Genomic DNA, 12,576 nt, shown 5'->3' with positions numbered 1-12,576 from the left:
CTCCTGGTGAATCATCAACTGTTCCAGCTAGCCAACATGAAGAGGAGTCCCATTCAGGTGGATATTCTACATATCTCACTGAAACAACCCAAAGTCGGGTTAAAGAAGATCATGGTTTCTTGGAAGGAGCCCAGTTCAACTCATCACAGAACCAGCTAGAAGGTTATTCCACTTATCTGGCACCACGAAATACAGCAGAATCAGTCGGAAATCAGCCACAATCCTTTGAAAGTGATCACGTGCACAATGTAATGTCTGTTCCTTGGCAAGATCAAGTTAATGATCCAGATTCTGCTCTCCAGAGTGATTCCACTCAGATATATGCTACTTCTTTACCAATGAGTATACATTCTCGTCCTATATCGGAAGCTTCTACTGAATCATCCCAAGACCAACCCTTGTCACAAATAGCTCACCGTACTAATCCACCACCCGTGGCGCAAACAGGTTCCCATACTGCTGGGAGTCCGCCGGGTACATCACAAAAGCCAAAGCATGATGTACGAGGAGAGATCAGTTCGAGACTCCTGAATGCTGTCGGGGCAGAAGCTCCACCTACGTCACTCGAGAACATCTCTATTGATTTTTCTGACAATCAACTTGGTAACAATCTCTATGGCAACATTAACTATAACAACGGGCCTGATGGAGATGACGAAGATGTTCTTATACATCACACGTATCTGGCACAAAGTGACATTCCGAGACAACTTCTTCGTGGCATGCAGACTTTCGCATATGATAATGCTATTAGTGATGTCGCGGTAGACTTTGGGGCAAATTATGCCAACTTTAACCCAAGATAAAGGGATTATTAGAATAGAAGCAGTAAAAGCGCCACGTGGCGGGTGCATTTTCCCCTCCTCCAAGTGTCTCCAATCAGAACATAAAAGTAACCGAAAATCCACGTGGGGGGGCAGTGACGTAGCGTCATAGGGCACGATTCGGATCGTTATATTAGAAATATCGTTTGTGTTTTTAAGCAAAAAAAAAATAAAATAAAATAAAAAATGGGGCATTGTTAAAAGGCAAAAAAGTTTTTGTTTTTTTTGCTATAACTGCTGAATCTCTTCAGGTAGGAGGGGATAGCATGATTCTAGAATTATGGAAGTATTCTCAACGCTGACACCACCACGTCAATGGGTCACAAATGTAATCATTCCTCTACCAAAGAAAGGCGATCTCTCTCTCATGACAAAACTACCATGGTTTACCTATGTCCATTGCTGCAAAGGTGTACAACAAGATCCTCCTTAACAGGATCCGACCTCAGTGATCCTCTACTGAGAAGCAACCAGGCTGGCTTTAGATCAGGTTGCAGCTGTGCTCAGCCCATGTCACAGACTTCAAGTACTTGGGTTCCAAGATGGCCTCTAGTGTTGAAGACTGGATGAACGCCTTTGGAGAAGCCCATCCCTGCCAATCAAAACCAAAATCAAGTTGTTTGAGACAACTTGTGTTACTGTCAGGCCCGTACGCAGGGGGGGTGCGACCGCACCTCCCCAAATTTGCAAAAGTATACAAAAAGTCCCAAAATTTAAGAATTTGCGAGCGTAGCGAGCAAAAAAATCAGGTTTTTAATGTTTTTTGGTCAAAAAAGGTCCAAATTTGGGGGGAAAAGGTCCACTTTTCCCAAAATCGCCCCCCTTTGGAAAAAAGTCCACTTTTTTAAAATCAGCACCCCCCCAAAAAAAATCCTGCGTACGGGCCTGGTTACTGTTGTTCTGTATGGTTGCGAGTCATGGGTAATCACCAAGGTCATGGAAAACAAGATCAATGCCTTTAAAATTTGCAACATCTGGCTACAGGTGAGTCATGTTAACGTGTAGATCGGATTCCAAATGAAACCGTCTACAATCTGACTAACACCATTCCACTGGTTGCCAGAGTCAAGATTCATCAACTCAAATGTTCGGTCATATACTGCATCTTGAAGACAACAAGCCTGTGAAAGAATATGCCCTTTATATTCCACCACATGGGAAGAGGAAACCTGGACGGCCACGCACACTGTATGTCCAGCACCTCTTGGGAGATACTGAAAGGATGCTGCAGCCAAACAAAATTGTTTCGCTTGCCCAAGATCGCAATAGTTGGAGAAAGCTTGTAGTCGTCTGTTCCGCAGCCGACTAAAGATGATCCAGTTTCATAGTTACGAACCCATGTGTTTCCTCATAAGGCATATGACACAATTTATTGACACACACTTTTTTGACTTATCCTTTACCTAGGTAATTTTTATTTTGTTTCCACTTTCGCTGGGATATCTCAATAAGCCTTTACAAGAATTGATAAAAATCTAAAGTTGGTACACCACTTAAGCATGCAATGACCTAGTGTTGGTCGAATAACAAGTAGTGATCCCATCAAGTAAACTAATATTATTATGCCTATGAAGTAGGCTAAATGTACCTTGAGCTATTTAATTGATACAAAATGGGTACTTTCATCTTTAGTGACTTTTTGCATGGTGTTCCATAGTACTTTTGAATGCAAAACGTTCCTGACAATAACCACACTGATAAGGTTTCTCTTTGGTGTGAGTTCTAATATGTCTTGTTAGATTACCGTAATCTGTGAAACTTTTTGACAATATTCACATTGATATGGTTTTTCTTTGGTGTGAGTTCTAATGTGCAACTTGAGAGAGTAACTTCGTCCAAAACATTTCTGACAATACTCACATTGATACGGTTTCTCTTTGGTGTGAGTCATAACATGGTTCTTGAGACCGCTGCGTTGTGCAAAATATCTCTGACAATACCCACACTGAAATTGCATATCTTTGGTGTGAACTTTTGCATGTGGTTTCTTTTCCATGGGAGTTTTTGCATCTGTTCTTAGAGCACCACTGTGTGCAAAATATTCACACTGATGTGTTTTCTCTTTGGCGTGAGTTCCAATGTGTTTTGTCAGGTCGCCTTTATTTTCAAAACCTTTATGTTTTTTCTCTTTGGTGTGAGTTCTGATATGGATCTTGAGATCATTTCGCCAAAAGAAATTCTGACAATATTCACACTTAAAGAGTTTCTCTTGTTTCTCTTCAGTGTGAGCTTTTGCATGTGCTTTGAGAGTGGAATTTGATGCAAACCATTTCTGACAATACTCGCACTGATATGGTTTCTCCTTGGTGTGAGTTCTGATGTGCTGTTTAAGACTATAAGATTCTGAGAAACATTTCTGACAGTACTCACACTGATATGGTTTTTCTTTGGTGTGAGTTCTGATATGTCTTTTCAGGCTACCAGATTCTGCTAAACATTTCTGACAGTACTCACATTGGTAGGGTTTCTCTTTGGTGTGGGTTCTAATGTGGGTTTGGAGGTGGTAATTACTCTCAAAACATTTCCGACAATACTCACACTGATATGGTGGTTTCTCTTTGGTGTGAATTCTAATGTGTATTTTAAGTAGACCATATAATGTAAAACATTTCCGACAATACTCACACTGATATGGTTTCTCTTTGGTGTGAGTTCTGATGTGCTTTTTAAGGCTATAAGATACTGAGAAACATTTTTGACAGTACTCACAATGATATGGTTTTTCTTTGGTGTGAATTCTGATATGCCTTTTCAGGCTACCAGATTCTGTGAAACATTTCTGACAGTATTCACATTGGTAGGGTTTCTCTTTGGTGTGAATTCTGATGTGTTTATTGAGATTTTGTTTTAGACCAAAACATTTCAGACAATACTCGCATTGAAAAGGTTTTTCTTTGGTGTGACTTCTAATATGGGATTCGAGACGGTCTTTTCGCGCAAAACATTTTAGACAATACTCACACTGATGAGGTTTCTCTGGGTCATATTTGTCTTTTGAATTATTTGCACTATAAGTCCGCACATATTTCATCCTATGCCTTTCTACATGGTATTTCAATCTATCAAAACTGTAGTGGGTGTTTCCACAAAATTTGCATGTAAACGGTTTCAAAAATTCCATTTTCCGAACAAAATTACAAATTTCGTGCAAGTAGTTGAATTATAGATACATGTATATCCTCTCAAGTACAAAATGTTTGGTAAATTGCTAGCAGATACTGCTTTTTTTGTTGGAAAATTTTCCCCGCAAATTTGTCAAAATGTTTGCCTCCGAAATAACAATGCAATAGCCATCTAACTGTAATTAATTACTGTGTTTTGACTTTGTGAGGACACTGATTCAAAACACCTGCCCTCAAAAGTAAAAAGAAAACAGTACTTAGGCTATACCTGTGTTTTGTCATTAGTTTACAGATAGTACTGTCTTTTTACTTGGGAGGGCGCTGTACAGGTTAAAACTAACAAGATGGAAAAGATTGAGTTTGTGTTCAGGATTACTCAGTGGTTACCATGGTTATGGAAGCAACAGGCATCAATCTATCATTAAGTTTATGGTTTTGTTGGATTAAAGATCCGGAATTACATTGAAGTAGTGATGAAGCTGGAAAGAAATCAGAATAATTTTCTGGTGCTTGTGATGTATAATGGATCTGTATTGGTTGCAAAAAAAAAAAAAGACACTGGCTTCTTTTAAAGTTCTGGGTTATGTGACGACATTGGCTTTATGTCCTGGGTGAAATATTGGTGAAGTATTGGTGAAGCATCAAGCAGACAATGATATAAACTTCTATGTACTGTTGGTCAGCTGTGTTGGTCATGAAACAGGTTGAGAACAACTTCAAGGCAACAAGGCTGCTTTCTGTATCATGTAAAGTATTGGTTGGACAGCACACTTCATCATGCCTGACGATGCTTGCTATGACCGAAGAGCTCTGCAAAAATAAAATGAATTGAATATACTGTACTAAAGGTCAACACACTGTTTATTTGTTTTTTAAGGAATGCTTAGTGAAAATTGAGGATGTTTTTGTGGTAGTGGTCTTGTATTTTCTGAAAAGTTGATGTTTTTTTTTATGTTTTAGGTTTGGCCATCTATGGTTTGACCTTTGACATCTGTGAGTGAGTTAGGTCTGTGAATGAGTGAGTGAATTAGGTCACTTCAGGAAGTTCCAGTATAATTATGTGGATTCGATCTGGATTGAATCCACATTATCGCATTCACATAGGGTCCAAACTACCTTGACCAGGTAGTTGTTGTTTATAATGTGGGTTCAAATCCAGACTTTGTGTTCACACTGCACAGGTGGGGGGGGGGGAGTGGTTTCAATATAGGGTCAAGGCCGATCGACTCACGTCCCTACATCAAATGGGCCTGCCCTGATCTGATCACGCCTTAATAGAGTCATTCCATGCCAACTCAACATGAAAGTTAACCCATACTCATGGATTTTTTTTCTTATTTTGTGTACTGGTAGATATTATTGAGAAATGAAAAACCTGAAAATTTGAGGTCGTAACTCCTTTTCGTTTCCACGCTACAGCCATTTGAAATTTAGGGGGGCCACACGAAAATAACGTGTCACGAGGTCTACTTTGATTTTCAAGGTGGCGTAACTTCTAAAAGTATATCCCACACCCCTGAAAATTTGTATTCTGGGCTAACTTTTTGTGTAGAATCCAAATATGCAACTTTGAAGTTCATAGGATATACCATATAAAGATATGATGGTTTAAACATAGCCGAAAATCAAAGCTGGACCAACTTCAGGGGGGTCGTATCACCAAAACCCAAAATATTTTTAGGGTTCAAATTTTGTCATCTTTAGCCTGCACCCCCTACTACTCAAACACAAAAGAAGGGGCCAATTCCAAATTGTTCAACTGAGTTACAGGCCTTCAAAAATGAACAAAATAAATTTTGGACCTAAATTGACCCCCCTGGAAATCCACATCAGACACCTCGAACCAACTTCTCTTTGAGATATGTTTGAGCTACATATAACTAAGCCTTGAAAGAGGCATTTTGGTTTCTAAATTCCTTCAATATGAATCACTAGTATCATTCTCATCATAGACTTCTACAGTTAAGCAAATGGGGTCAACGCACTTTTCACAATAGAGAGCAATGGGAATAAGGATGCTGTTGATTCTAAGTGAAGGAATCAAGAAACCAGATTGAAACTTCTCTAGCTACATTATATGGCATATATTTCAAACATATCAAACAGAAGTTGGTTTGAGGTGTCTGATGTGGACTTTCAGGGGGGGGGGTCTATTTAGGGCCAAAATTAATTTCGTTCCGTTTGAAGACCTGTAATTCAGTTGAACAAGTTGGAATTAAGTTAGGCGTGCAGCCTAACTTATTTTTTTCTTGCCATTTCTTTCTTCCTCTTTCTTCTTTCTTCTCACAATTTGCTACTGCTTCCACATCGTTGATCGGATTTCGACCAAACTCAGTCACAAGCAGTATTGGGTAGCTGGCTACAAAAGTTGTGGGTTGTTTAACGTCAGAGGTCATCCAAGGGGTCACAGGGGTCAAAAAAGGTCATCTTGACCGAAAATACTCCAATTGAGCTGACATTTATATGCAATGATCCTTATGACATTCTAAACATGTTTAAAATATTTTAAAATTTATTTAAGGTCATTAAGGGGGTCATAAAGGGGCCAAAGGTCAAGTTTTTCAAAAAAATTCAATTGAGCTGAAATTTAAATGCAATGATCCTTATGACATCCTAAACATTTTAAAAATATTTTAAAATTCATTTAAGGTCATTAAGAGTCATAAAGGGGGTCAAAGGTCAAGTTATTTAAAATGCTCCAATTGAGCTGAAATTTAAATGCAATAATCCTTATGACATTCTAAACATGTTTAAAATATTTCAAAATTCATTCAAGGTCATTACGGGGTCATAAATGGGTCAAAGGTCCAGTTTTTAAAAATGCTCCAATTGAGCTGAAATTTAAATGCAATGAACCTTATGACATTCTCAACATGTTTTAAATATTTTGAAATTCATTTAAGATCATTAAGGGGGTCATGCAGAGGTCAAAGGTCAATTTTTCAAAATGCCAGCTTTCCACGATCAAGGTAGGCTATATTAAAACGGCAATTAATGAAAATTTAGAAAAATTATTATTATTAAAATTAATCTTATCCAGCACACTAGTATTGCTGCTTGATCAGATCATCACAGTCATCCGCCTAACTTCCCTCATGCCCTTGCAAAGGGCACAGTTGCTCTAGTTGACTCTTTTCTTTTGTAAAAGTAGTAGTAGGGGTGCATACTAAAGATGACAAAATTTGGGACTTAAAAATATTTTGGGTTTTGGTGATACGACCCCCTGAAGTGGGTCCAGCTTTGATTTTCGGCTATATTTAGGCCATCATATCTTCAATATATTGAGGATATGATGGCCTAAATATGGTATATCCTATGAACTTCAAAGTTGCATATATGCAACTTTGATTTGGATTCTACACAAAAAGTTAGCCCAGAATACAAATTTTCAGGGGTGTGGGATACTTTAGAAATTACGCCACCTTGAAAATCAAAGTAGACCTCGCGACGCGTTATTTTCGCGTGGCCCCCCTAAATTTCAAATTGCTGTAGCGCGGAAACGAAAGGGAGTTACGACCTCAAATTTTCAGGTTTTTCATTTCTCATTAGTATAGATCTACCAGTACACAATAAGGAAAAAAATCCATGAGTATGGGTCAACTTTCATGTTGAGTTGGCATGGAATGACTCTAGAGAATGTATAGGTATGCCAGGCAAACCTTAATTAACACATTTGCTAGTCAGCCAAATTCGCCTAGAACACAATATAGAAATATTAAAGAACTGGCCGGTCAAGGAAACCTAAATATGTTGTCTATACTTCACTTAACCCAAATATATGATTTTTTATGGTGATAAGTCACTCGCACATGGAATTTTAGAGGGATTTTGATAGCAGTACCATTAAGGGTGGTCTTAACCCTGGAATTATGGAAACTTTGGCTTCATAACTGCTAAATTATTAGTCTAAAGAATATAAAAGTATACATTTTAGACTGGAAATGACTTGCTGAATTCATCTGTGAGGTCCAATTTGGGCCAAAATGTTCATTTTGGAGAAAATCCCAAAAACGGGTTTTTGGCCCAAATTTTTCGTGTAACGTAACAAAAAAAATTGTTTGGCCAAAAAATTTTTTTTATTAATTTTTAAAAACTAGATAAAAATATCTAGGGACCGTTTTTTATTTTTTTGAATTTTGACCAACTTTGAGAAATTTGCACCAAAAAAAAAATGCAAAATTTTCAAAAAAATCATAAAAAAAGCCTGATTTTCGCCCAAATTTCAAATATTTTTGGTGAAGATGGTCAAAATTCAAAAAAATGAAAAAACGGTCCCTAGATATTTTTATCTAGTTTTTAAAAATTAATAAAAAAAAAATTTTGGCCAAAGAATTTTTTTTGTTACGCTGCACTAAAATTTGGGCCAAAAACCCGTTTTTGGGATTTTCTCCAAAATGAGCATTTTGGCCCAAATTGGACCTCACAGATGAATTCATCAAGTCATTTCCATTCTAAAATGTATACTTTTATATTCTTTAGACTAAAATTTAGCAGTTATGAGGCCCGAAAGTTTTCATAATTCCAGGGTTCAGACCAACCTTAAAAAAGCTAGCTGCTACCAACATGAGACTAAGATCTAGAAACACCAAATTTTGTTAGAAATTTTGATTTTTTGATTAAGTTGAATTTTGTTGTTGAAAAGGGCTTTTTTAGGCTTTTTGATATAATGATGTAGTTTGATGAAATTGAATTCACCTCTTACATGTACTAGGTATGCCAGGTCAGGTGAATTCAAATTTGCCATCAAACTGCATCATTTTATATATCAAATTAAAGCCCTTGAGTAAAGAAAGCCAAACTGAAAACCTTTTTTCATAGCACTTTCCAGTAGCAAAGTTACATCTTGTCAAAGATTGACTTTCATCAAAAAGATTCAGCTAGCAAAATTCCCAAAAAAAGCATTTCGGTGGTGTTTCTAGATCTTAGTCTCAAGTTGATAGCAGCTTTTTTAGGAACTGCTATCAAAATCCCTCTAAAATTCCATGTGCGAGTGACTTATCACCACAAAAAATCATATATTTGGGTTAAGTGAAGTATAGAAAACATATTTATGTAGGTTTCCTTGTTAGACTAGTTCTTTTATATTTCTATGTAAATTATGTATTGTGTTCTAGGCGAATTTGGCTGACTAGCAAATGTGTTAATTAAGGTTTCCCTGGCTGGGATACCTACATGTACCTAGAAAGTACCTAGTGCCGTACTATTACGCTGACTTTCGTATTCGACGAGGAGGACGATTTCGACCTCCTGGTTTGTTTACAAACAGAGAGGTAGACAAAAGACCGTTCCGCTTGTCCAAACACTCAAGTATCAGAAGGATGGTCCACAATAGCGTGATTCACGTAACATGAATAGGGATTAAAAGCTGTCACGTAGAACCATGTGCTTCTATTGTCCAATTTGCCATCAAGATTTCATATGGAAACAGTTCAGACCCAGTACACGATCATGTCAGAAATTAATATTTTGTTCTGGGTCTGATTATTCGGACTAGAATGTACCTTGATTTTGATTGAAATTTTTTGATCCAAACACAAAGAAAACATTCCTACTCGGCCCTTTCGAGATGCGTTCTGTATTATAAGTCCTGGCTATGTCCCAGCAGTGCGGGGACCCAATGAGCTGTTATTACATGCAGGGTAAGTTCCGGCTATAAAGTCCCCGCTATTGCCGGGGTTCCGGGGGCGGGGACTGCAATTGATAGGTGCATTATGAGCTGAAAAAATGGGACGATCAACTCAGCCAGCTCAGCATTGAGTTTCAAGGGACTAAATGATGTCTTAATGATAAATGAAGATACTGTATATCTCAGACTCGGAACATGCATACAACATTGAACATGTAAAGTTGACATAAGCTTACCGTATGTGATGATAGATACAATTAATAAAACTGCTCCGAAGCGAGGGTCGCGCCGCGATCTGTAAATAGATGATTTTTTCCTATTTATTCGCAATATCAAAATGATTATCTGCATGCATATCACGACAAGTACTCTTGTTATTCAGATAATTGCACCACGTACCACTCAATAATCCCGCACTCCCTATTCGCTACTTGCACGGTTCCGCCATTATGCACTATGTGCGGGGAGAGCCTCGAACTGGCAGCATACATTATTACATGAAAGGAAGAATTATGTAACCTTACACAGAACCAGGGATATAAAGGGATAGGCATCGTAGCTATTACGTAACACACCGAATGATGTAGTTTAACTCTAGACAATAGGCGCCATATTGCAGGAGGGTTAGAGTTCATAGAGGAAACGTTAAAGGTTAGTAGATTAGGTCACCCAGGCACATCACTAATGTGTTTCACGAGTTGTAATACCGACAGGTAAAAACATTGATTTTGTAAAATTCTCCCGATTTTTAAAATTACTAAATAAGGTTAGTACTTCAAACCATTCTTTGATGAATCTATGCAATATGACGGTAATTTTTGAAACATCTAAGGGAGCGATCGTTATTTATGGCAGGGGGGAATGGGTAAATTTAGGGGGGAACATGAAATTTTTTTGTGGTCTTGAGGGGGGAACCTGAAATTTTTAGTTGAATCAGGAGGGGGGATTGTTAAATTTTAAATGGAGAAAATTGGGAAAACAAGGGGGGAACGCGAAAATTTTTTGAGCGGACGCTTAGGGGGAACGCTAAATTTTTGTCGACATTTTTGCCAAAACACCCATTCCCCCCCCTGGCGTAAATAACGATCGGTCCCTAAGAATCAATCTTAAACATCTTCATGATATTCATTTTTTTGCGCATGGTCAAAGCATGCTCTTGCGCTATCCACAGACTATCCGGTGGAAACTTCAAAGCAACGATCATGCGTTAATATTTACAAAATGGCGAATGATGTAGTTCAAGGGCGTAAACCACCAAATAACTTCTCCATTGAAAAGCACGTAAAAATCAACTTTTTCAAACGGCGATTTCTACCAGGCGTGACAATATTTTTCACTTTTTTACGTCATCCCTGTATTAATTAAGGACTGAAATTTTATTTAAGCTTCAATTTTGGGGAACTTTATAGAATCAGTTTTTATTAAAAATGTTGAAAAGCGACGCCGCTATTCAACACCAAAACTAGCATTAAAACTTGTTCCGTTAGCAGTAATTCGGACAGGGCCTACTTTTCTTGTGAAATCGATTTGTATAATTTCATATCTATTTTAGTCATTAATAGGTTAGTATCTTTCATTTAAATCAGAACATGCCAACCTCACGAAGAACATGGTCCCTAAGGACACCACATTGTCTCATGTAGCCATATACGTTTAACCGGAACTCATCACCATTGCACCTTTCGCGCAGTGATTTAGTGTAATACGCCCTTGAAGTCGAACAATAGCGTGACCGGCGTGACGTAGTTTTTGGCATTGTTCCTATATGCACTTTCACCCTCCTGATATAAATGACAGAACGTTATGACTAGTTCAATTCCCATTCATGTATGCTGCCAGTTCGAGGCTCTCCCCGCACATAGTGCATAATGGCGGAACCGTGCAAGTAGCGAATACAGCTACAGTTTGTATTTGTCTCACTTATGACGTCACAAGCCTCCTAGTTTGCTAGAAATGTGATCTGCGCGATTAGGAAATAATTCTTTTAAAAAGGAAAGGCTCGATCATTCGTAGCTATTCATAGAGCTTCATAGAACTCCCGAGCAGCCTGGATCCTATAAACCCTAACGGCCTAAGGGCTTTTTGGCGACGGGAAGGGAAAGAAAGAAGGAATAAAGAGAGAAAAGAAAGAAAGTTGTGATGAGATGATAGCGGCGGCAAAACATGAATAACTGACTCACGTTGATTAATGTGTGTTTATTACTCCACGTTATGATTTATTAAAACAACTGTGATTAATTCTGAAACAATAATATAAAAAGAAACCTTCATTTAAAATATGCACAAGAAAAAGACTTAATAATTATAGGCCTACAATGCTTTAAACTTCTTGCACGAACGGAATGAAATAATAAATAATCTTCCTAAGATATTCATAAAATAACTATTAATTGACTAAAAGATAAATTGGAATTGCTACAATGAATTTAAGCTTGCAATGCAAAACCAATGCTAAAACATGCTAAATATAAAATACGATTCACGTCAGGAGATGATCTAAAATACGGATTTCAATGATTTTAACTATAGTACACCATTAGTAACAGAATCTTCAAAGTCTATATAAATATGGTAATCATTAAATATAAGTTTCAACATACCTTGTTTCTAGGAAATATATGTAAAAAAGGCAATTTGAACAGGCCTACCGCTAAAACTTTGCGTTGACTGATGTCTCATTATTATGTATTTAAGGTGGGACTTACCAGAATGGTATAGAGTCCAGTGATTATCAAAAGGTCGAAGGCAACGTCCTGGGCGATATCAGGTCCGTATTATGATAAGTAGGGATGGGCGTATTCCCAATATACTACACTCCTCCTTTCTTAGCTTGTTCCGTGGTAATTCGTTGTATGTAGCAAAGTTCATAAATTCTAATAACTTGTAACGTAACACAAACAGTTTATAACTTCAACTCCAAACTTGTAGAACAATGTTCTTGAAACGCGTAACTTGGCTAACTCAACTTTTAAAACGTAACGTATAATACATAGTTCTTCTGTGA

General features: G+C 37.7%; 1 protein-coding gene across 1 annotated transcript; it reads right to left on the bottom strand.

Moving 5' to 3' along the window:
• Positions 1–2,157: 2,157 nt before the first annotated feature.
• On the bottom strand, positions 2,158–9,990 carry LOC140146438 (uncharacterized). The gene is made up of 2 exons (XM_072168288.1): positions 9,809–9,990; positions 2,158–4,756 (listed from the first exon to the last, which is right to left on the bottom strand). The coding sequence occupies exon 2, from the start codon at positions 3,943–3,945 to the stop codon at positions 2,560–2,562; it is 1,386 nt and encodes a 461-aa protein (XP_072024389.1). The 5' UTR covers positions 3,946–4,756; positions 9,809–9,990; the 3' UTR covers positions 2,158–2,559.
• Between the last annotated feature and the right edge of the window lie 2,586 nt (positions 9,991–12,576).

This window comes from Amphiura filiformis, chromosome 2 (assembly GCF_039555335.1).
Source record: "Amphiura filiformis chromosome 2, Afil_fr2py, whole genome shotgun sequence".
NCBI lineage: Eukaryota > Metazoa > Echinodermata > Ophiuroidea > Amphilepidida > Amphiuridae > Amphiura > Amphiura filiformis.
The sequence above is the reverse complement of the archived record's forward strand: the minus strand, read 5'-3'. Positions and strand labels throughout refer to the sequence as shown.